Source organism: Gambusia affinis, linkage group LG10 (assembly GCF_019740435.1).
Source record: "Gambusia affinis linkage group LG10, SWU_Gaff_1.0, whole genome shotgun sequence".
NCBI lineage: Eukaryota > Metazoa > Chordata > Actinopteri > Cyprinodontiformes > Poeciliidae > Gambusia > Gambusia affinis.
In genome coordinates this window covers 29,797,720-29,821,062 of record NC_057877.1, presented here as the reverse complement: position 1 = coordinate 29,821,062, position 23,343 = coordinate 29,797,720, and the positions used below count along the sequence as shown (strand labels likewise).

General features: G+C 45.6%; 1 protein-coding gene and 1 long non-coding RNA gene across 2 annotated transcripts; one reads left to right on the top strand and one right to left on the bottom strand.

Moving 5' to 3' along the window:
• Positions 1-317: 317 nt before the first annotated feature.
• LOC122838499 lies at positions 318-6,189 on the top strand. Its single transcript, XR_006371904.1, has 3 exons — positions 318-546; positions 654-700; positions 964-6,189. It is a non-coding gene; the product is annotated as an uncharacterized LOC122838499 (long non-coding RNA).
• Positions 2,007-22,076, bottom strand: LOC122838497 (glutamate receptor ionotropic, NMDA 3B-like). Its single transcript, XM_044129189.1, is given in 12 exon segments — positions 2,007-3,653; positions 3,985-4,052; positions 4,131-4,171; positions 4,174-4,291; positions 4,601-4,752; positions 6,484-6,599; positions 6,743-6,888; positions 8,563-9,655; positions 12,482-12,796; positions 12,798-13,017; positions 13,020-13,086; positions 21,563-22,076. Coding segments are annotated over 12 exon segments (3,609 nt in total). The 5' UTR covers positions 22,061-22,076; the 3' UTR covers positions 2,007-2,878.
• Between the last annotated feature and the right edge of the window lie 1,267 nt (positions 22,077-23,343).

The following is a 23,343-nucleotide window of genomic DNA, read 5'->3' as shown; positions in this document are numbered from 1 at the left end:
AGTTAATTGCTTTACTTTCTTTAAAAAATGACACTCGCTGGTTGTTCCTTTAGTGTAAACTAAATCCACTATGCGATCACTGTAATTTTAAATGATTTTATTTTAATTACTGTATTATGGGTAAACCTCCGAGCCACGAGGATCACTGTTGAGGAGTGTGTTTTATGCTAGAGACTGACTTTACCTCGATGCCCATGTGTGAAATACAGATGGAGAATTAAAGAAAACAACTGATGCCAGCTTGAGCTCCTGTCATTCATTGCCACACTGAGAGAAGCCACCAGATCCACATAGGTCACACTTGGAACCCAAGAGAAGTAGGTTCTGAAAAAGAAGCTGGTACCAAGAAGCCATTGATTGAGGGAAACCTGTATAAACGAGTAGAGTCAGCACTAGGAGAGATGGGCTATTATCTAATCTCTTACATCTCATTAATTTGTTTTGACCAATAATCAAGAAATCTTTCTACTTGCAGAGAAAGGTAAAAACTCACTGTTTGTGGCTCATGACACTGGGGACTACATGGACTTCATCACACCTGGCCAGGTGACAGTCATGTAATCATTAACATCTGTGGTTTCTCGTGCTTTGATTTGGTCACATCAGCAGGACCCAGTCAAGACATTGTTGGCTTTGTACTGCTATTTTTTCAGCCCTATAACTTCTCCGCCTTCGTGGTGCTGCTGCCTGCCTCTCTCAGGTAAACTGCCCCTTCCATGGATCCCACCCAGGAAAACATGTTCAATATTGGTTGAACTAGTAGTTATGGCTAATGATTATTTGTGTATCATATGATTTGGAAGCATTTATTGGGTGAAGGTTGGATGATTGGTTGGATGGTGGGACGTGTTAAAAGTCCGTCTGTTTGTTTAGAAGTACATTACCCAGGATGCATCTGTTCATTTTGTGGTTCCGTTTCACATAGCTGAGAGGGTTGTTTTTCTGTGCTTCTGTGTGGCTCAGTGGCATGGAAGTGGCATCTGCGGACATCCACCATCAATCCTCTGGTCTCATGTATGAAACGTGTGCGTTTTCATGAGGTAAGTGTGCAGTTTCATGTCTTATATTTGTGTTTGTGTTGGTTGTTGGCCCGGGAGGTGAGGACGTCCTCGTGTTTCTCTGGCTGCCAACAATGCAGGTGTAACCCAGGATTTAAAAAACACAAGTAAAACACAATATATGTTGATTTAATGTCTTCTTTTACAATAAGAGTTAAAAAGTATCCATTGATCTTCCGCTTATCCGGGGTCGGGTCATGGGGTAGCAGCTTCAGAAGGGAGGCCCAGACTTCCCTCTCCAGTCTCTTCTTCCAGCTCCTCCGGAGGAATCCCAAGGCGTTCCCAGGCCAGCAGAGAGACATTGTCCCTCCAGCGTGTCCTGGGTCTTCCCCGGGGTCTCCTCCCGGTGGGACATGCCCGGAACACTTCACCAGGGAGGCGTCCAGGAGGCATCCTGACCAGATGCCCGAGCCACCTCAACTGGCCCCTCTCGACATGGAGGAGCAGCGGCTCTACTCTGAGTCCCTCCCAGATGACTGAGCTTCTCTCTCTAAGGGAGAGCCCAGACACTCTGCGGAGAAAACCCATTTCGGTGCGGTGGTCCCCAACCTTTTTATTACCACGGACCGGTCAAGACTTGGCAATTTTGCTGCGGCCCAGAGGGAGGAGGAGGGAGACCGTCAGATAATGCTTCTGCATTTTGCCGTTCCAACTAAAGCCCTTTTTATGCCCTGATTTTTACTTTACGATAATCTTACAATGTCTTGCAGTGTGAGGTGTGTTACTTGGTGGTGTTTTTGAATATGTCCAATCTGTGGCTCTTTGGTAGAGTAGTCTTCTTGCATTTGGAAGGTTGTAGGTTCGATTCCAGTTTCCTCCTGCCACATGTTGATGTTCCTCTGGGCAAAGCACTTAATCCCAAACTGCCTACCGTATCGGTGTATACATAGAACGGACATATTTAATTATTTCTTGCGTGGCCCAGTACCAATTGGTCCACGTGGACTGGTACCGTGGGCCCATGGTGGCACAACTGGCGTAAAGTTGTGCTGTAGCTTTAAAAAAAAATTCAGGTTTGAGTGTCTGAGTCCTTCCTGCTAAGTCAGAGTTAGCTTTCCGATAGCGTTGAATTCACTCCATGAGAGACTGGCATGTTCGACTAATGATTCCAAATTGGTGCCTCAGTTAAACTTAAAGAAATCATCTCATTAGTAATTTTGTTGACATTAAATTATTGATCCTAATTATTAATAATCACACAAGCCAAAAATTGGTGCGATGCCTGATTCCTAACAATAGTTTGTTCTGCAGGTTATTTGACCAATTGACTAGACTAGAAAACTTAATGTCTCAGTAAAACCTGCAACGTTTATGGTGGCAGTCTTCTCCTGATGTTTGGGAACATCTGCCAGGTAATCAGGATAAGTCAGCCAGGTAGGCAAATCAGTGGAAGATAAAAGCCACCAAAATCAAATGTAGATTTTATTGAAACTAAAAGATAGAACAATAAAAATCTGACCTGTAGTAACAAATGTTTGCATATTTAAACATTTATCAACCAAATCTAAAAAGAATTTCAATGCCGAGTTCTTCAGGGCCGATGCCTCGACTCTTCCAGTTCATTCTGCCTGAAATGGTTGGTTCTCATTTACACAAAGGTTCCTACAACAACAGCTTCACACCAGGTCTGAAAAAAGAAAAAATATTCATAAAATCCTAAATTCAACGCAATGGGTATGTCAACAGGTGGGGTGGACCACCAGAGGGCGCCACTGAGGAATGTCATGATGGAGGCTGCGTTCACGTTTGTTCTGGTTTTAAAAATAAAATCTGTTGTCTCTCAGTCCGAATGTCTGTCCACAGGAAGTCAAGCAAAGGCATCACCTCCGCTGATTGGACAGCCTGCTGCGGAGGGGCGGGACTTTGGATAGCACCCTGTGAGGGGGGGCTGTCATGGTCATCACACTCTTCCTGTTTGGAGATAGACTTGTTGCCATGGTGATGGCAGGTAAGGTGGGGGACGGGATCCCTGTAGAAGTCACCAAAACTGGAGGTGGGCTGGTGGTTGCCATAGAAACAGGCTTGGCTAGGGAGGTCTGGATGTCCGCCCGGCGAGCCAACGCAGCCCTCAGCTTCTCCCGCATCTGATCAATCTGCTGCTGCAGCGCCGCCAATTCTGCAGGAAGGGGCGTGGCCACCACCGGAAGGGGCGTAGCCGTATCGGGAACGGGCGGGGTTGCATCAGGAAGGGGTTGGGATATTATTGGAATGGGAGGAGTAACACCAGGAAGGGGCGGGGCATTGGTCCTCACAGAGGAAGAGGAGGGCAGTGAGAGCACCAGACTGGCCAATGAAGCTGCCGGTCCCCCATTCTCACATAGCCGGCTGCTTGGCCCCGCCCCTGGTTTCATGGGTCCCGCCCTGTCACCCTTAGCCCCGCCCCCCTTCGCCTCTGAGACCGCCAGGCGGGCCAGCAGGCGCCGTGTGTTCAGGGTCTCCAGACTGAAGTGAACTCGCTTGAAGTCTCGAGCATCTGCAGCAGCTGGAGTTTCCTTCCTGGACTCGTCGTCCCACCTGGCAGCGGGTACTGAGGGTCCCGGGGGTACCCAGGGACTCGCGGGGCCCTGCCCTGCCTGGGTCTTCTCCAGGTTACAGCTAAACAGAAACAGGCAGATTTTATTCTCTTCATTTACTGATCTATAACATTTTCTGCTCAGTTCAGATTAAAACTGACACAAAAACATGGAGATAAAGTAAAAAGAACAACAAAAAAATGAAACTAAATACAAACTAAAATATAAATATAAAGTTCAACCAAATAAGAAAGTCAAAAATATAAAGTCAGTTATTAGTATAAAAGGACAAAATATATTAATATAGGTTCCAAAGATATGTGTTTGTTAAGCAGGCTTAAAAGTATGCAGATAAATTTTAAAATTCTTAAAAATGTTTATGATTTTATTCTGGGTCCCATCAGAGCCAGAACCTTTTCTCCCTCTCGGCCCGCTGCCTCTTCACATCGTCGTACGTCAGATTCAACGCTCGGTGGATCTTCTGTGGGAAAGAAATCAGGAACTCAGTTCTCCGTTCAAGGAACATGAAGTTCTTCTCTGAGGTGACATCATGACTCACCTGGGACGTGTGCAGCCAGTACTTCAGGTTCTGCCGGCGCCATGCGGCAGGATGAGTTGGTAAAACCCGTGTTCACCTGCGAGGGTCAGCAGAGCTCCGCCCACTCCGACGCACAGCAACACGAAGAGTCCAGAGAAGTGACTGATGCCCATCTGCAGAGTCTGACACAGACAGCAGTTTCCCAGTCAGCCTGCAGGGGGCGGTGTCAAGTCGGTAACCCCTAACCCTCACCATGCAGTAGGACACTGAACGCACCATGCATGAGGGTCAACAAACGTGTTGATCCCTACACAGGTAAACAAAAATCTGTTTATTTGGATCCCCATTAGCTGTCTCCATGACAACAGCTACTCTTCCTTATAGATAAATAGATACTTTATTCATCCTCAGGGAAATTGTAGTTCAGTCTCCCACACAGCACCAATACATCAAATACTCAAACAATTAACCCTAACCCTGCTCAGACTGACCTCGGTCACGGCGAACACTCGGTTCCCACAGGGAACCACCTTGTACCACTTGTCGTGCAGCAGGTCCATGTAGCCGTCGGACTTGTACCTGCTGATGAACTCGGACAGGTTGGAGCTCAGCGGAGAGTTCTGGGGGAGTCCGATGCCATAACCTGTCGGAGACAGACGGAAACGTTTGTTTCCATGGTTATTTTGAGACTTTGAATGAACTGATTACAGAACATGAATTGAAGAAACAGATTCTTCAGTTCGTTTTCTTGGTTCATTTAAGGTTGAAAATGAATGTGAAGGTAAACTTGAAATTCAATCGATATCTACATCTTTTCCACCTGCCTCAATTATCTATTCATCACTACCAATTAAACTTCCCTCTGTTATTACAAATCCTATAGTGCTCTCTACACTTAAGATCTGGTCACAATTTAGGTCCCATTTTAAATTTATGTCTCCCTCTAATAAAATGCCGTTTCCAAATTAGACATTGTGTTTCTTCGTTGTTCCCAAATTTTCCAACTCTTCCTGTTGACCCACTATGGGTCGACCTACTAGTTTTGAAACCCAATCTGAAATCACCATTTCTAATATATATGGAAAGCTTATGGGAATTGATCCCGACTCATCGGGTAAATCCAGAACTCTTTGGGAACGTGAATTGGGTGTTGAACTGTCTGATTCATGGTGGGATAAAGTTATTCTCAGTATACGCCAAAGCACTCCATGTGCCAGGTTACAGCTTGTACAGTTTAAAGTGATAAACAGAGTCCACTTCTCAAAATCCCGTCTTTCTAAAGTTTTTCCTTCGATTTTGGACCAGTGTGACCGGTGCCGGACCTCTCCCTGCAACTTAAGTCGTATGTTTTTCTTTTGCCCGAGTTTACAAAAATGTTGGGACTGTGTCTTTTCCACACTCTCAGGGGTTTTTGGAATCCAGAATTAATCTGTCGTCCTGCAGGGGGAGCTCTAGGCTTTCTGTTCTCTGCTTGCCAGACGCTGCATTTTACTCTGCTGGAAATCTCCTATACCTCCATCTACTTCTCAATGGCTTAATACTGTTAGATCAGGTTTAAGGATAGAAAAGATTCTATTAACAGTAAAAGGTAATTCAGCAAAATTTACTCAAAAGTGGGCACCTCTTATGACATTCATAAAATCTCTGCCTTTAAAATGTATAGATTGATGTGACTGACCCATCGTGTCGTGACTTAAATTTACAGAATAATTTAGTGAAATGTTGTTGCCTCTTAGCTTCTCAATGCCGTCCAAACCTCCCTCCAAGCCACCCCTATTTTTTATTTATTATTTATTTTAATTAATTTATTTATTTTTTGGTTGTTAATGTATTCTTTTTTTATGTAATTATACTTATTTGGTCTCGTTTTTGTTATGTCAATACAGGGAATTATGTTCGCTACGGGGAAAGGGAAGGGAAGAGGAAAAGAAGGGGGAAAGGAGAGAAGGAAGAAGGAAGGGAAAAAAAACTAAAAAAGAAAACAAAAAATTATGTAAGCTTTGTAAAACGTATGTAATATCAATATATGTATGATCTCCTGATGAACAAATAAAAGATGCGCAGCAAAAAAAAAAGAAAATGAATGTGAAGACAGCAACTTGGCAAAGATAAAATTCCATAACATAAATGAAAAAAAAAAAACAACTTGTTGGACGTGAGTTCTGGACTGCGTGTGGACAGCTCCTGTCCTCCACTGTCCTGTGCCTCTGTTTCAAGACAACGTGTCCAAAACTCTGTCCATTAGCAGGAGAACCTGCCTGGACACTGAGGAGGACATTCAGTCAATTGACTGAGGCATTATGGACAAGAGACACACCTAGAAACCGGAGGATTGTCTCCCACAGAGACAGGACCAGGAAACTGAGACACTGACCTTCGATGGCAAAGGGTTTCCCAACTGTTGCCAGTTTACACTCGGCATCAATGGAAACTTCGTAGTCCAGCAGGGCCTTGTCCATGATGAAGGCATCGAGCTGAGGAGGATCTGTCCTTCAGGACAGATGGACACGGTTAGTCCAGGTTACCATGGAGACTGATCATTAGAAGTTTGTTTGAGCACCAGAAGCAGACAGAGGAGGTTCCAGATCTATCAGAACCAGAGTGGAACTTCCTGTTGGACTCTGCATTCTTACTTTAGGGTGGCGACTCCTTCAGGCGTTGTCGGTTCGTTGAAGCGCCGCATGTACTCGTGCATTTCTGGGAAGCTCTTCTTCATGTAATCTTCAGCGCTGCTCTCTCTCACCGTCCCAAAGCGGAAGCCCTGCGATGGATGGTGCAGCTGGACACACCAATGAAGAAGAAATCTGCTGTTTAAAGTCTGCTGACTTTGAATCAACGTTTAGGGAATTTTGAGTTACACAACGTACCAGGGGGAGGAAAAACATTAAGAAACAACCAGAACCAGAGTACCTGGAGAGAACCCGTACATCCACAGGGAGAACATGCAGATGGACCGAAGCGCTGATTCTAACCCAAGACCTTCTTCCTGCTAGGCAACATGTGCTAGCTTCAAAACAGTTAGCTGGACTTTCTCTCGTTTCCTGAAGATATTTCACTTTTTGGATGAGAGGCTGAAATAACTTCTTCTCTTCCCTAGTCCAGTTGACCTCTTGAGATTGTGATGTCATGGATGACTGAGAATCTACAACCTCGCCCAGAAACTTATTCCTAAACCATCAGATCTAGAAACATCTGGTCTGATGTTTATAGATCTGTCATCCAGACAGATTTTATCTATTCCAGTTGATCCAAGTTATCAATAAAATTCAGTTAATGATTTAAATGAGCATAAAAGCTTTTTGTGAAAGTAAACCGAGCAGAGAACTGAGTCGTTGACCTGCAGCGTTCACTCCTAATGGACCAGAAGGGGGCGACAGCAGACAATCACTAGCTTTGTGTCATTGATTGCAGCAATCCTGCTGGTTAGATGTTCTCATGTCGCCCCCCTTCTAGGCCATTTAATTACAATACAGTTTCATTCATAACTTCCCTTAGACCAGTGTTTCTCAATTCCGGTCCTCAGGCCCCCCGCCCTGCATGTTGTAGGTGTTTCCCTTCTGCCACACACCTGGATTGAATCTATGGGTGATTATCAGGCTCCTGCAGCCCTTGATGGTCATTTCAATCATTTGAATCAGCTGCTCTGGAGTAGAGGTACATCTAAAACATGCAGAGCAGGGCTGAGGACTGGAATTGAGAAGCTCTGCCTTAGATGAAGGAGCCTGATGTCTAACGGATCTTCCTCCCATTCTACTGCTAGAACCAGCAGCCTGGTACTGAAGGGTTCTGTGAGGAACATCAGGTCTCTAATGGAGCAGAAAGCTTTTAGCTGTCAACTGTGAAGTTCCCGATAGTAAAGAGTTACAGTAGTCAAGACCAGAAGTAACAAATGCATGGATCATCACTCCAGGACAGGATGTTTCTAATTTTGACATTATTCCTAAGGAATGCCGTGAGTCACTACTTCTCTAAGAGTCAGTGTGAAGCAGATTCTGTTTCTCTCTCAGGTCTGTTTCTACCAAAGTCTGATGAAGACGGAAATTCTCCAAACGTGGGAAGGTTTGAGGAGACAGAAAATGTTGAGCTGCAGAGCTTCAGCCTCTGTACATTAAAAGATAAAAGCTCATCTCACACAGATGGACGTCCAATTAAAGCCCTTTGAGCTCCCAGCAGCGCCGGCTGCACAAACACCCAGCAGTGTGTTTCATGCTTCAGTCAGCTGCAGAATTAAAAAGTAATTAGAGCAGAGCAGGTGATCCACAGAGCAAACTGAATCTGCTGTTGTTCCACTGAACAGATAACAAGTCTGCAGATCTGATTGAAATGATCAGATCAGCCTCCTGATCAAACACTGAGTGGTAATCAGTCCAGTCCAGTCCTTCTGCTGGTTCTGATTCTTCCCTGCACCTTTCCTCTGGTCCAGACTCACTGCAGCATGAAGCTGCTCTCTCACCTTGGCATCGTGGATCCCAGAGACCTCCTCAAAGGTCTTCTCCCCCACCATGACGGCTGCCAGGTTGGCGGTGTAGCTGGATAGCACCAGTAGGCAGAAGATGGCCCACAGGTTCATCAGGAAGCGGCCGGTCCAGCACTTTGGCGTCTTGGACGACACCGTTCGCCCAAACAAGATGGCGTAGCACAGATTCAGAGCCGAGGAGTAGGAGAACACCCTGACCCTGTTGCGACCGTGAGGCGTCATCCCAAACGGACTCTTCCACTCGTACAGGGTGAGGAAGAGCGCGGTGATGTGGAGTGCCAGGAAGATGCCCACCCACATGGACCAGTGCAGGGGCCACATGAAGGCTCCGATAGGGGCCGCCGTGTCCTTGCTCCGCACCAGGATGCCCAGGCTTGTGGAGAAGAAGGGCGAGGTGAAGTCGATGACACGGCTGCGGGCGGAGTTGATGCTGAAGGAGGTGACGGCCATGTCGGCCAGGCCGCTCAGCAGGTCGCCCACCAGCCCCGTCCAGCGGCCGCCCTTCCACGCTCCGTACTTTCCATCTCCGACGATGTAGAGGTCAAAGTGGAAGCCCAGGTCCTCAGCCAGTTTCTCCAGCAGGTCGATGCAGTAACCATAGCAACACTTCCTGTACTCCAGAGGCAGTGAGCTGCCGTTCCCGGCCGCCACCTCCCAGAAGTAGCGCTCCAGAGTCTCTGAGCTGTTGGTGCCGGCGTCCAGGCAGAACTGGCCGGCGGGGCAGCTGCTATCGTCGTCCACGTCCCGCGTGAACACAAAGGGATGCTCCACCAGGGTCACCACCCGGACCCGGGTCCCCGCCACAGGCGTCCCGGGCCTCCAGCGGCCCCCCCTACGTCCGCCCGACCCCTCGGCCCGGCGCCGGGGTTTGGGCCCCCGCCACACCTCCTGGTCCTCCACCTGTAGCTGGCCATCCTCCCAGCTGCCCACCGTCACCCAGGCCGGCTGACCCAGCGCGTCACGCCGCAGGCTCCAGATGTGGAACCGCTGCGAGGTCAGAACCAGAGAGCGCTTCTGGTCAACGCCAACCAGACCCGTTAGTCCAGAGAAGGAGGTGTTGGCCAGGAACCTGCAGGAGGAGAAAAACAGCTGAGAAATCCTGCAAACTCAGACCAGCAGCCAGGAAAGACCCAGCCACCACCCCTTCCTTTTAAAAGCAGATTAAATCAGTTTGTTAGCATATCAGGGTATGTTATTAATAATATTATTAATGCTGCTGAATGCCTCGGGGTAACACACTCTGCAGAACACTCTGAACTCTACTTCCTGACATTTTGTTGGCATTAACAGAGTCATTAAGGATATGAGGCCCTCCAGAGTGAAGCATGTAAAAATACCTCTGGCTGGAGAAACAATAATCTCTTTACATTTTCATGAGCTTCAATTGTTTCACAGCAACGTCTGATAGAATTTTAAAAACAAACTGATTCTTCCTCCTGATCCAGTTTTCAACCACAGCATCAAGCTCCGATCATTATTCACATTAATCACTCCTCCTGACCAGCAGGGGGCAACAGTGATAAGGAAAAACTCTGCTTTAGCAGGAAGGAACCTCCAGCAGAACCAGAACCAGGCTCAGTACCAACAAAGCAAACAGGAAATAAACCAAGTCTTAACTTCTGTTTTCAAACTTTATATGAATTAAACATTTGAATCAGTCCACTGCTCTGTGCTAGAAAACCAAGTCAGATTTTATCAGCTGAATCAGATGTTTTCTTTAAAACTTCGTGCTGCAGCCAACCTTGCATCCCTATTTCAGTGGTTGCCATGGCAAATCGGAATCAGGCTCCATTGATGATGACTTTTCACTTCAGAATTAAACATCCCAACAAAAATATCATATATTAATAAGAACGGGCCAAAAGAGCAATGTTTTGCAAAATAACAATTTCAATTTCAAAGAGAATAGAAATAAAAGCAGCTTTGAGGCGCCTAATCTAAAAGATTTCACTTTTAAATTTATGTTGTTCATTCCAACGTTGAACACTTACAGAAAACGACACACAAAAAAGAAAGAAAAATAAACAAATCCATCAACAGCCAAAACATTTTCTGTTAGCTTCTAAAGCTAAAACTCCATTCTATGCTAAGCAAACGGCGTTAGCCTAACGGTAATCTGTGGAGCCCCAACGGAGCATCTCAGTGTCTGAAATCTTGATTTTCATTTGGTTAATGAAGCCTGACATTAAAGGAATCCACAACTAGTCATAAAGATACATTATTTGGGAAATATTTATTTTAGATGTAAAAAAACAACAATACAGTCATAATACTGCAGGTTATTTAGTATTTATAAATTTTAATAAAATATTGCCACAGAACATCGCCATGTTGTTCACGCTGCAAAGCATTCTGGGTAAAAGACGTGTAATGGTCCAACTGCCTGGCTCCTCCAGCTACAACAGTGATGAGTAACGTTATTAAAACTTTTTAATTTGAACCGAAGTGCATTGAAACCGATCAGAACTAGAAATAACAAGAGGTGAAGATGAGGAGCAAACAGGAAGAGGAAGAGTTGGCCGTAGGAGCTGCTGCTGCCTTCAGGTTCACAATGAAACAATGAATGAGACTCACCTGGTCGGACTGTGTGGTCCGGGAAGTACGATAGCTCTGTCCGGTTCGGCATCATCAGCTGTTCTGTAGAGTCTGGTGTGGTGATAACAGCCACACCGAACTTTACCACCGACACCCGACCTCCATGGGTCTGACCGTGGTGATGTCAGTACCCTGTTAGTATCTCAAAGGACGTCCAGCTCTGCCTTTCTCAGCGGCAGCACGACATTTATTTATAGCACGTTAAAGTAACGATCACCTGCAGGGCCGGCCTGAGGCAGAAGCAAACTAAGCAGCCGCTTAGGGCCCTAAAAAACATACAATTTCACTATGAATGATTTGTTTTAACAATAATATATATTTGATAATGCATGTAGAAATCATAATTTTATTGATAAAAAGAAAAAATTAATAAATTGCTCTTGGGGCCCCTGGTGGCCGCGGTAGGTACCGCACGCTTCTCCAGCAACATGAGCTGCTGTGCAGAGCATCTAAAGGTCCAAAGCTCCGGTCAGAAGTAATAGGAAAATTCCAACATATTTAGGCCAACATGTTCCACTAGTCCTGGATCCTTTTAAATGTTGCATCTAATGTTCTGATTCCAGCTTTTGAGATTATTACAAAACAGTAATAATAAAATAAGTAAACGTTCTCCAGATGCTCTGCGAGGTTCTGTGTCGACTCCAGAAGATCAAACCCTGTCAGCTGGAAGTGGCCCTGTTGTGATCTGTTTTTCTCTGTGTGTTTACTTTGAGTTGTTCTGTCTCCCCTTGATTGTTTCCCAGGTGTGTCTCATTTCTGTGATTACCCTCCGTGTATTTAACCCCACCTGTGTCCTTTGTTTCTCGTCCGGTCCTCGTCTAAACTGCGTTTACGTCTGTGTCACGTCTGTGGAGCTGGTCTCTTCGTCCTTCGTATCACCAGTTTCTACAGGTGTTGAGCCTTTGCTTCTGCTCAGCCCTGCTGCCTGGTAGTTTGGACTGTTTTGGATCTTTGGATATTTCTCACCATTAAATGGTCATTTCATTTATACCTTGGTTCTGCTGCGTCCTGCCTGCCTCACCACCACACCACCAATTCATGACAGGCACTTTCTATAAACGATTCAAATTTTTCTGAGTAAAAATCCTTGTTTTCATTTTATGGGATGAAGAAAAAGTTTTTTTGGTGAAAATTGATTTTTTAATTTTTTTAAGGAAAACAAATACAAAAATTAATTGATAGATGAACAAAAAAAAAAGTTTGGATGATGAGTTCACAGAGAAATTGGATTTATTAGGAAACCCAGCCGGGTCCAACTGGTCTAACCGTGACCTCTGACCCTTGACAGACGGTGTCTCACCTGGACAGGTACCACCCTGCTGTTGGTGCCTCTGGTGTGTCGTGGCAGCTCACCGTGTTCTGGACCAGAGCCAGGTCTGGTCTTACCACGGTCGCCGCGGCGACAGCTCTGGTGATGAGCTGCAGGGCGTCTCTGATGTAGAAGTCGAGCGGCTTCCTGTCCACCTCTCCGTAGGCCAGCAGGCCGAGCGGCAGGCCGAAGGTGTGGAGCACGTCGGGACTGAGTGGCTGGCCCAGAACCCAGTGGACCAGGGGTAGGGTCAGCCCGAGGTCCTGGGCGCTGCGCAGCACCGCCGCTGCACTCGGGTCTGCTCCAAGCCGCAGGCGGAGGCTGGTTCCGTCTGAAATGTCGGGACAGGAAGTCGTGGATCTGAGTGTCGTCATGGGCCGACTGGGTCAGGTTCAGCAGCGCCTGCAGGTGCCAGGTGACTGATCCGTCCCAAGGACCAGAGGTCTGCGAGTCCAGGAACCGCAGGAGGCCACCCGCCTCCCAGCCTCGGCACAGAACCACAGTCCCTTCCTCCAACGGACCGCGAGAACCGCCAGCAACAGATCAGACAGCACAGATTCTGGAAACCCTGTCACCATCTGCAGGTGGAACCGGTTCTGTGGAGACCAGACGCATCAGGAGAACCAAGTTAGAACTTGACGGGCCTCATTGGATCTGGAAATAGGTCAGTAAAACGTTTATATCCACAAAACTGTTTCTGATGTTCTGTTCAGATCTGGACCAATCCTGGACACTGAGACCCAAACTGGGCAGATTAATCTGAGAACACAGTGAAACCAAAACCATTCAAAGTTCCACCAGCTAATAAAGATGGCAGCACCTGGTGATGTCATTGAGTCACCTGCTTCCTGCTGACTCCACCCCTAAGCTGCAGGTGATTGTTCTTCAACAACCAGAACCAGCGGTCCTAACAAGTCCACTGGTTCTACATCACGCACCAACCAAGTGAGTTTGCAGATTTCTGCAGGCAGGAGCTCTGGAGATGGAGGAACCTCAGCACAGGTCTAGGATCTGACCTTTCCTGACCCCAAACATTGTGAAGTGGAAAATGAGGCTGTTGAAGTCCTGACCAGCAGCCAGGGATCGGACTGGTATGATGCAGTCAGCTCTGACACCGAAAGACTGGACCAAGTAATGTTCTGGTGAAACTTCAGCAGAACTTGGAGGAAACCTCCAGGTGACCCAGACTGTCGGACTCAGTGAAGAGTGAAGAGTCTGGAGGCGGGCGTTGGTAGAGATCAGGGGCATCATTTATAGAGCGCATGTACACACAGAAAATGTGCGGTGTCATATTTTATGCACAAATTAGGAAGTACAAAAATGAAAGTTATAAATATACGCAAACTTTCTACCTGATGTGAAAGAGTTTTTCTGTTGACAGTAGCAAACTACAAAGGTAAAAGTATCCATCCTTTATCTTTTGTTCTTACACCAGAATTGTTTTCCATTCAGATTAGACCATCGGCCTGTCAGAGCTCGGCATTATGGGATACTTTTGGTTCTGCAATGTTCCAAGAACAGCCAACACGTGGTTTATGATCCTAACAGAGCCATGATCTCCACTCCAGAAAGTTCCTGATGTCTGATCCGGAGCGCCAGAACCCACCATACTCACTCCATTTCTCTTCACCAGAACCAAACCCAGAAGAACACAAAACTTCGGCTTAGAATGAATGAAGGCTTGTACGGGACAATGTTTGGTTTGGTTCTGTTTCATGGATCCAGGCAAATAATGGTAGTAGGTTCTGATCACAGGAACCTTTAAAGGCTCGTGGTTCTGACAGAACCTAACAGAACCTGGGTTCAACAACTGCACATTCCAACCCAAGCCCGACCTGAACTCCAACAGGACCGGATCTGACCCATCATGTGACATAGGAAACATCACACATCTGCCTGTCTCTGTTGCCATGGCGACGTAGGACAGATCTACCATCACTGTGACAACGTTCTGACAGATGGATGTCAAACTGTACCTCCTACTCCTCTTCCTCTTTCTCAGATTTTTTCCTTTGACCTGAATAAACTCAGAGTTCAGAGAAGCTGATCAGACCGTCTTTGTGATGTCACTTCCTGTCTGTGTCTGTAGGACTTGATTTGACTAAAACCCAAACCGATTGGTGCGTAATGGAAACTGGACACATTCACAGCCGGGATTCCATCCCTAGTCTGACTAATACCAGAACTGTTCTGAGTCTGGCCCACATTCAACCCAAACACTTCAGAACCATGAAAACACCAAACCCGTCTGGAAATCCTCCAGGAAAACAGCCTACAGACGTTGGACCCACAGATGTTACTTTCAGTATACTTCTGAGTGTCCTTTCTAAAATGAAAAGTAAGCTTTTAGTTTTAGTTCAAGTGAATACAGAATACATGGAAACACATTTTAAATACACTTCAAATGATACTTTTATCAACTCAAAGTTAAATTTTAATCCCAAGAAAGTACAGCATACTGCTAGTAAATGTACACTTGGGGAAATGCACTACAGTACACTGACGTATACTTTAGGGAATGCTTTCTTTTTGAGAGACTCCAGGAACAGTTTCGTCTTGTTGCGTCAGAGACGATTCCTCAGACAACCGGAGAGAACCGCTTGTTTTTCCTGCTGCAGCTCCATGATGATGACAGTTAAAGTGTTAAAGCAACAGTAACTATGGTAACAGCAGTTTTCATGGACCAGGTGAGTTCAGGTGAAATCAGGAGCAAATGGATCTGAAGATGAAATTCGCTTTGTTATTCAGACTTTCTGTAGGAATCAGATTCTGCTGCTTCGCTTCAGCGAAACTCTGAAGCTTTCACACGTTTCATCTGCTGCTGACGTCTGAGAGCCTGCAGGCAGCACAGCGCACGCGGTGGGCGCACGCTCACCGCGCACGCTCACCGCGCACGCTCACCGCGCACGCTCACCGCGCACGCTCACCGCGCACGCTCACTCTGTGTGAACTATAATCTCCAAATGACGCAGAATGGGACTGAATTTATTACAAACTGTATCATCACAGCCCTCTGAGTGAATGAGGGTGTGTGTGTGTGTATGTGTGTGTGTGTGTGTGTGTTTACTAATCTGTCTCCAGCTGGTCTGGGATCAGTCTGATCAGCTGTATTTTCAGCTGAGGTCTCGGCTCTTATGAACTTGTTAAGATTGCTAACAAGATTTGGACCCGGTTCCGTCTGGGTCAGAGTTCTGGTTTCCTTCCAAAGGTCCAAAGCGGCTCAAATAAAGTCTGAGGAGAAACTTCTGATTCAGTGGGGTTCAGCTCGGTTCTGCTCACTGAAACCACAGAACCAAGCCAACTGGAGGTTCTGGTACCGTCGGGTCCAGATGGCTCAGCTGGAGGTTCTGAGGCTCAGAAAGAGAGCAGAGAGCCAATTGGAGCCTGTTTCAATAAAATGGGTCGGAACCGCCACCACTGGTCTTCTGGATAGTTTGGTACCAGAGTTTTGGTTCTGACCCGCTGAGCTCCACTCTGACAGAGGCCAAACCAGAGAACACAGTCTCATCCCACCAGTACCGACTGAAGGATTGAACTGGACCCTCTCAGGTGAGGTCAGAACTTTTCTTTATTTATTGGCTCAATCTGAACTATTATTATTATTATTATTATTATTGCTGTTGTTGTTATTATTAATGTGTGTCATCTTCCGGACCCGGCTCTGACCCGGTTCTGGTTCTGCTGTGCGCTGATGGAGGAACATCTGAGGAATCCTGCGGGGATTTAATGAGATTGTTCCGGAATGGAAATGAAAATCCCTGCAGAGTTAATCCCATCACCACGCTCAGGCTTTTATTCTGAAAAACCATAGGAAGTGATTCTCCTCCATCATTTAACTGGTTCCACGTGAAAAAGTATTCACACCCTAAGCCCTGTCTCTATCATCCTGTAGATGACCTTTGACCCTCTCTGAACTGGGAGAACAACCTACTTAAGGTCAGGCTGCAACATCTCAGTAGGATTTAAATCAAGATTTTGACTAGGCCACTCCTAAAACTGGTTTTTCATTTTCCCAGCCAGTCAGAGGAGGATCTGCTGCTGGGTTTCCATCTCCTCCAAAACCCAGCCGAGCTCCGGGTCCATAACTGATGGTTCTGCTAACTGACGGGTTCTGAGGCAGTCAGTTACTGTTCCAGTAGGACAGGGTTCTGCCTGTACTGGTTCCAGTCCAACATAAAGAACTGGAATTTCTTTGTTTCAATAGGAATCCTCTCATGGAAGAGGTCAGAGGTCACAAGGCTCCATCCTAGGACACCTCTGATTCAATATCTACATGCAGATGCCGGCCCAAGGCATAAGCAAGCTAAGCGGCCACTTAGGGCGGCTGGGCCCCTTTTTTTAACAATAATATATTTGATAATGTATGTAGAAATCTTTGTTATATTAGAGAAAAAGGAAAACATTAAAATAAATTGCTCTTAGAGCTCCCTGGTGGCCGCAGTTGGTACTGCACGGCACAGTAATATGATCTGCTGAGCTCAGGTGGAAGAAAAGTTATCGAAACAATGTCAGAAAAAAACTTCAGGAAGAGAGAAAAGAATAAAAAGAAGTCTAAATAAAGGTTTGTTTCAATACACAGGTGAAACTTCCTGAAGGACGGCTGGGTCCCACCAACAGACTGGACCTACAGACAACCAGTTCCACCCTGGTTTTAAAGTGTTGGTAATGTTTATTACTAATAGAAACGTAGCTTGGTAGCGACATGAACGGTCCAGTTCAACAGCCAAACATTTAAGCTACAATGTTCTTTAACGAGTTTTAACTTTAAATGAGTCGATTCTCCAGGTTGGTCCGAAATGTTTCTGAAATGTTTCTGAGGTTGTTTTGGCTTCACAACAGCGTGTTTGATAAGGTTTGAGAACAATAATTAAAACTTCTCGATGTTTGACTTTGCAAAATGTTTTCACATCAGGCTAACCCTAAATCAATACTATAAGCTGTTAGCTGCTGATCATTTATTATTTACATATAATGTGGAAATAATGTTTGATCACTGATCTGCTAACGATGCTTCCTAATGGACCGGTACCGGTCCACATTCTCAGATGAGAAAGACTCACCCAGTATAGATGACATTTTAACTATTGTAATTACACCTAAGATAAATTAATTTATTCAAAGAATCTCATGAATAAGTGTGTAGAGCGGCACCGATTGGAGTTTTCTGGTCGATTCCTGGTTACCGATTTTTAAAAATCCTGACCTGCTGATTTGGATTTTGACCGACACCAATTTCTTTGTCTGAAATGTTGCTAAATGTAGCAAGAAAGTCAGCGAGTTGGCAACAGTGGAGTGAATGTTGTTAACCTGGTGGTCAAACAGCAGCGGACTGAGGAAGATCAGACCAGGGGAAAAGATCGGCCGATCCCCGATCCCCCAAAGTTAAGAAGATGGCTGCTGACACACGTGTCCTATATGATCCGTGCATAAAGTGCCAATATCATAACAAGTGAAGCAGGTGTAAGAAAGTTACAAATGTCAATTTTTAAATTATTTCTAATTCATTTTATATTGAGAAGTTGTGAATGTGATCTTTTTCAGTTATTTTTGTTTGTTGTTTTTGCCTTTCTGAGCTCTGCCTCGTTTGTGTCTCCTGGGCTTCCGTAGTTCATCCCAGCCCTCCTAGATCCTCCGCTTGCTGCTGTGGGTAAGTCAGAGGAAAGTTTGTTTTTCTGTGTGGATGTTGTTCATGTTGAGGTCAAATCAAAATCAAATCAAACTTTATTCGTATAGCACATTTCAGCAGCAAGGCATTTCAAAGTGCTTTACATCAAATCAAACACAAAATACAATGCAACATAGAATCAACAATAAAAACACAACATCAATAAATTTGCAATTGATTACGTTTCGAATACAACTCTAAACAAGTGGGTTTTTAGTTGAGATTTAAAGGAAGTCAGTGTTTCAGCTGTTTTACAGTTTTCTGGAAGTTTGTTCCAGATTTTTGGTGCATAGATGCTAAATGCTGCTTCTCCTCGTTTGGTTCTGGTTCTGGGGATGCAGAGCAGAACCAGAACCAGAACCTAAGAGGTTCTGGAAGGTTGATACAACAGCAGCAGATCTTTAATGTATTGTGGTGCTAAACCATTCAGTGATTTATAAACTAACAACAGTATTTTAAAGTCTATTCTTTGAGCTACAGGGAGCCAGTGGAGGGACTTTAAAACTGGTGTTATGTGCTCTATCTTCCTGGTTTTAGTGAGAACTCCAGCAGCATTCTGGATCAGCTGCAGCTGTTTGATTGATTTGTTGGACAGACCTGTGAAGACGCCGTTACAATAATCAATACGACTGAAGATAAACGCATGGATGAGTTTCTCTAGATCTGGCTGAGACATTAGTCCTTTAATCCTGGAAATGTTCTTCAGGTGATAGAAGGCCGACTTTGTAACTGTCTTTATGTGGCTCTGAAGGTTCAGGTCAGAGTCCATCACTACTCCCAGGTTTCGGGCCTGATCGCTGGTTTTTAGTTGTAATAACTGAAGCTGTGCACTGACTCTAGATCTATAACTCTAGATCTATAACTCTAGATCGTTCCTCTTTAGGTCCAAAAATAATAACTTCAGTTTTGTTTTTGTTCAGCTGGAGGAAGTTTTGGCACATCCACACATTTATCTGTTCTAAGCATCTGTTCAGTGATTGGATGGGTTCTGAGTCTCCTGGTGACATCGTAATGTAGAGCTGTGTGTCATCTGCATAGTTATGGTAGCTGATATTATTTCCTGTTATAACCTGAGCTAGTGGAAGCATATAGATATTGAATAAGAGGGTCCTAGGATTGAACCTTGGGGTACCCCACATGTGACCTTTGACCTCTTTGATGAGAAGTTTCCAATTGAAACAAAGAAATCCCTGTTCTTTATGTACGATTCAAACCAGTTAAGCACTGGACCGGAGAGTCCGACCCAACTCTCCAGTCGATTCAGTAATATGTCATGGTCAACAGTGTCAAAAGCTGCACTGAGGTCCAACAGAACCAGCACTGTGGTTCTCCCACAGTCCGTATTTATATGGATGTCATTGAACACTTTTACGAGGGCAGTTTCTGTGCTGTGGTGAGACCGGAAACCAGATTGGAAGGAGTCAAAGCAGTTGGTTATCGTTAGGAAGCTATTTAACTGTTTACATACAACTTTTCAATAACTTTGGTGATGAATGGGAGGTCAGAGGTCAGAGATCGGCCTGTAATTCTGCAGTAGTGATTTGTCTAGATTGTTCTTTTTTATCAGTGGTTTGATTACTGCCGTTTTCAAAGCCTGGGGGAAACGCCTGATGAGAGCGATGAGTTACTATTTGGATCAGATCAGTAGCAACAACAGGCAGAACTTTCTTAAAGAAATGTGAGGGTAGAACATCCAGACAGCAGGAACTGGAGCTGAGTTGACTTATAATTTCCTCTAGGGTTTTATAATTAAGTAGTTGAAATTGGGTCATTTTTCCTGTATTTGTTTTGTTTGGGTTCAGTGTTGGTTCTGACTTTATAGAGGATGTGCAGATTAATCCTCTGATTTTTTGAATTTTCTCTGAAAAGAAACTGGAAAACTGGTTGCAGGCGGCAATAGACTGAAATTCAGGTGGTAACGTGATAGGAGGGTTTGTGAGTCTGTCAACTGTTGCAAATAAAGCTGGAGCATTGTTAATGTTTTTGTTTATGACATCTGCAAAGAAAGCCTGTCTTGCATGTTTGAGTGTTAAATGATAGTAATGTAGTTTTTCTTTATAGATGTTATAATGAATGTGAAGTTGAGTTTTACTTTGTTCTGCCCTACGGCAGAGTTGTCTTGCAGATCGAACTGTTTGTGCATTTCTCCATGGAGATTTCTTCTTACCAGACACAACCTTCATTTTAATTGGGGCAATGGAATCAATGAAATCTGAAACTTTAGACTGAAAATCATTTACCAACTTATCTACATCATTACAGCTTAAGGGTGAGGAAGAAGAGTAGATTTGATGAAATGTTTCTGCTGTGTTTTCAGTGAAGAACGTTTTGTGATGGTTGCTGTTTGTCCAAGTGGATTAAAGGATAAACAACTTTCAAAGATAACAGGAAGTGATGCGACAGGGCGCCATCAGTTACAGAGACATTGGAAATATTCACACCCTGACTGATAACCAGGTCCAGTGTGTGTCCTTGAGTGTGTTGCTTGTTTGACATGTTGTGTTCGACCAAAAGTCTCTAAGATATTAGAGCTTTTTAGCCCCTCTGTCTTGGGGTTTGTCAACATGAACGTTAAAATCACCAACAATTATTAAACAATCATAATTAATACATACGAGAGATAGAAGTTCATTCAACTCAGTAAAGAAATTTTCCACATATGTTGGAGTTTTGTAGAAAGTTAGTGTTAAAGTCCGTTTGAGGTCTCTACCATATGTTGTTTATTACTGTTGTTACTGTGTTATTTTGCAATTTGGACCGCCATTGTGGGTTTTCAGAAACAGTTTTTTAAAATAATTTCCTGATTTTTATTTTTCTGCGAACGAACGGTGCTAGTCCAGCGCAGCTTGGTTGAACATTTAGGGCTGGAGTGAAGGGAGAGGGAGGTGAAGAGGAGGTCGATTTGTTTTTACTCTTCTCCTCCAGAGTAAAAGATCTGATGGAAACCTTCCTGAATGACCTCTAGACGTTCACTGATACACGGCTGTGTGAATCTCCGGATCATCTGTTGGTTGCAGTCAGGAAATATTGTCAGGACTATAGGGGCCCCAAAACCAGACTCTGTTGTGGGCCCCATGGAGGCTTGGGCCGGCCCTGCTCCCCCATAAGATTGGCTACCATGACAACACGGATGATACACAACTCTACCTTATGATGACACCAGGTGACCTTTGAACCCATCGGCACAGATCAATGTGTTCAAACTCTTTAAGGCTGAGAATAAAACTTCAAAGTTCGGTTCGGTTCAGAATCTTTAATCAACAGACAGAGAGCACGTGCGTGCGCGCTGCAACCCGCGTCCCTCAGACGGAACCAGGTCAAGGTCACAGCGGAAGAGCCGAACCTTGACCGGAGGAGGGACGGAACAAGTGAGCGTGCACGCGCCCAGGTAAACATGCGCTTCTTACCTGCGTGCGCAGCGGCTCCGCGTGCTCGATGAGGCTGACGACGGGCACGCGCAGCGCGGCGGCAAGCAGATCCACTTGCAGCAGCTCCTCGCGGCTCTGCGGGAAGGCGAGCGCGGCGGAAACTCCGCGCTCCAGCACGCGCTGGCACGCGCACCGGATGAGGGACTCCGGGTCCGCGGCGGCCAGCTGCCAGGACACCAGCTCCACGCTCAGGTTGTAGGGCAGGAAGTTCACCCGCTCGGGGTCCGGATCCTGGTCCCGGTTCCGGTCCCGGCTCAGAGCGGCCGCCGTGCGGCTCAGCGCCGCCTGGACCTGGAGACGAGCCTCCCGTTGCGCCGGCAGGAGCGCACCGACGCGCACTGCGTGTCCGATCTGCGCCAGGAGGTGGCAGGGCTGCGGGTGGAGGTGGCACCCCGGACCCAGGAAAAGCTGCACGACCAGGAAGGTTCGGAGAGTTCGGAAAGTCCGGAACCAGGACAACGAAGAGGTGAGAGACATCCTGCCGCGCCGTCAGCATCGCTCTGCCTTGCCCCGCTGCTCCAGCGGAAAACAGAAACAGATTGAGGAGGGGCGGGGGGAGTACCGGGGATCCTGAAACTAGGAGTGTGAGGAAGAGGAGGAGGAGGAAGAGGAGGAGGACGAGGAAGAAGAAGAGGAGGAAGATGAGAAGGAGGAAGAGGAGGAGGAGGAGGAAGAAGAGGAGGAGAAAGAGGAGGAAGAGGAGAAGGAGGAGGAAGAAGAAGAGGAGGAGAAGGAGGAGGAAGAGGAGAAGGAGGAAGAGGAAGAGGAGGAGGAGGAGGAAGAAGAAGAGGATGAAGATGAGGAGGAAGGGTAAGCTGCTCTCTGAGATCAAAGCTCTCCTCTAGGACAGACTAACTGATCACCTAGTTACCTGGTTACAGGTTCTGACCCGGTTCTGGTTCCACCTCAGTTTGGAGAATATGTTACAGAACCGCCATTAGGACAGAAACCCAACTGGACCCGAACCGCCTGCCTACCTGGAGTCAGAAACACTGGATCCTCCTGTTCTCCTGATCAATGATTACTGATCATTGATCAGTTCCTGATCAGCCTCTGGTCTCCGATGGGTCATGTGACCAGCTGCTGTGATCTGAATGTTAAACTGCAAAACATTTAAATCAGCAGTGCAGCTCCAACTTGCAGCGGGAAGCCGTGTGCTCCTGACTGAAGCAGCGATCCTCCTGTGAGCGTTCACAGGAAGTGAGCCGATCTCTGCTTCCTGTCTCACCGATGCTGCAGCTCCGACATGAAAGGAATCATTTTAATCCTGTTTTTAATATTTGTATTGTGTCGCCGTTCTCCTGTTTATTTATAGATCACATCTGGACGGATTGAACATCTGGCAGCCAACAGAAAGATCCAGAACGACGGGATCCGATTTCTGAGGAGGAAACGGCGGCAGATGAACTGATTCACTTACGAACCGATTCACTTAGACAAAGTGATTCACTTTCAGGTGCTCGTGATAAAATTAGAATATCATAAAAAGTTGATTTAAATGTTTCACAAAGTAAAACATTTATATTATGTTCATTCACTACATACAGACTGAATTATTTTAAATGTTTTTGTCTTTTACTGTTTGATTATTACTGACAACAAATAAAAACTACAAATTACATATCTCAGAAAATTAGAATATTGTGGACAGATTTAGAATTGAAGACCTCTGATGCTCCACACTAATCAGATTATTAATTTAGTGCAAACAGTTTTAAATTGTCTCTAAGTTCAGATCTGCAGGTCACATGACTGCTGAC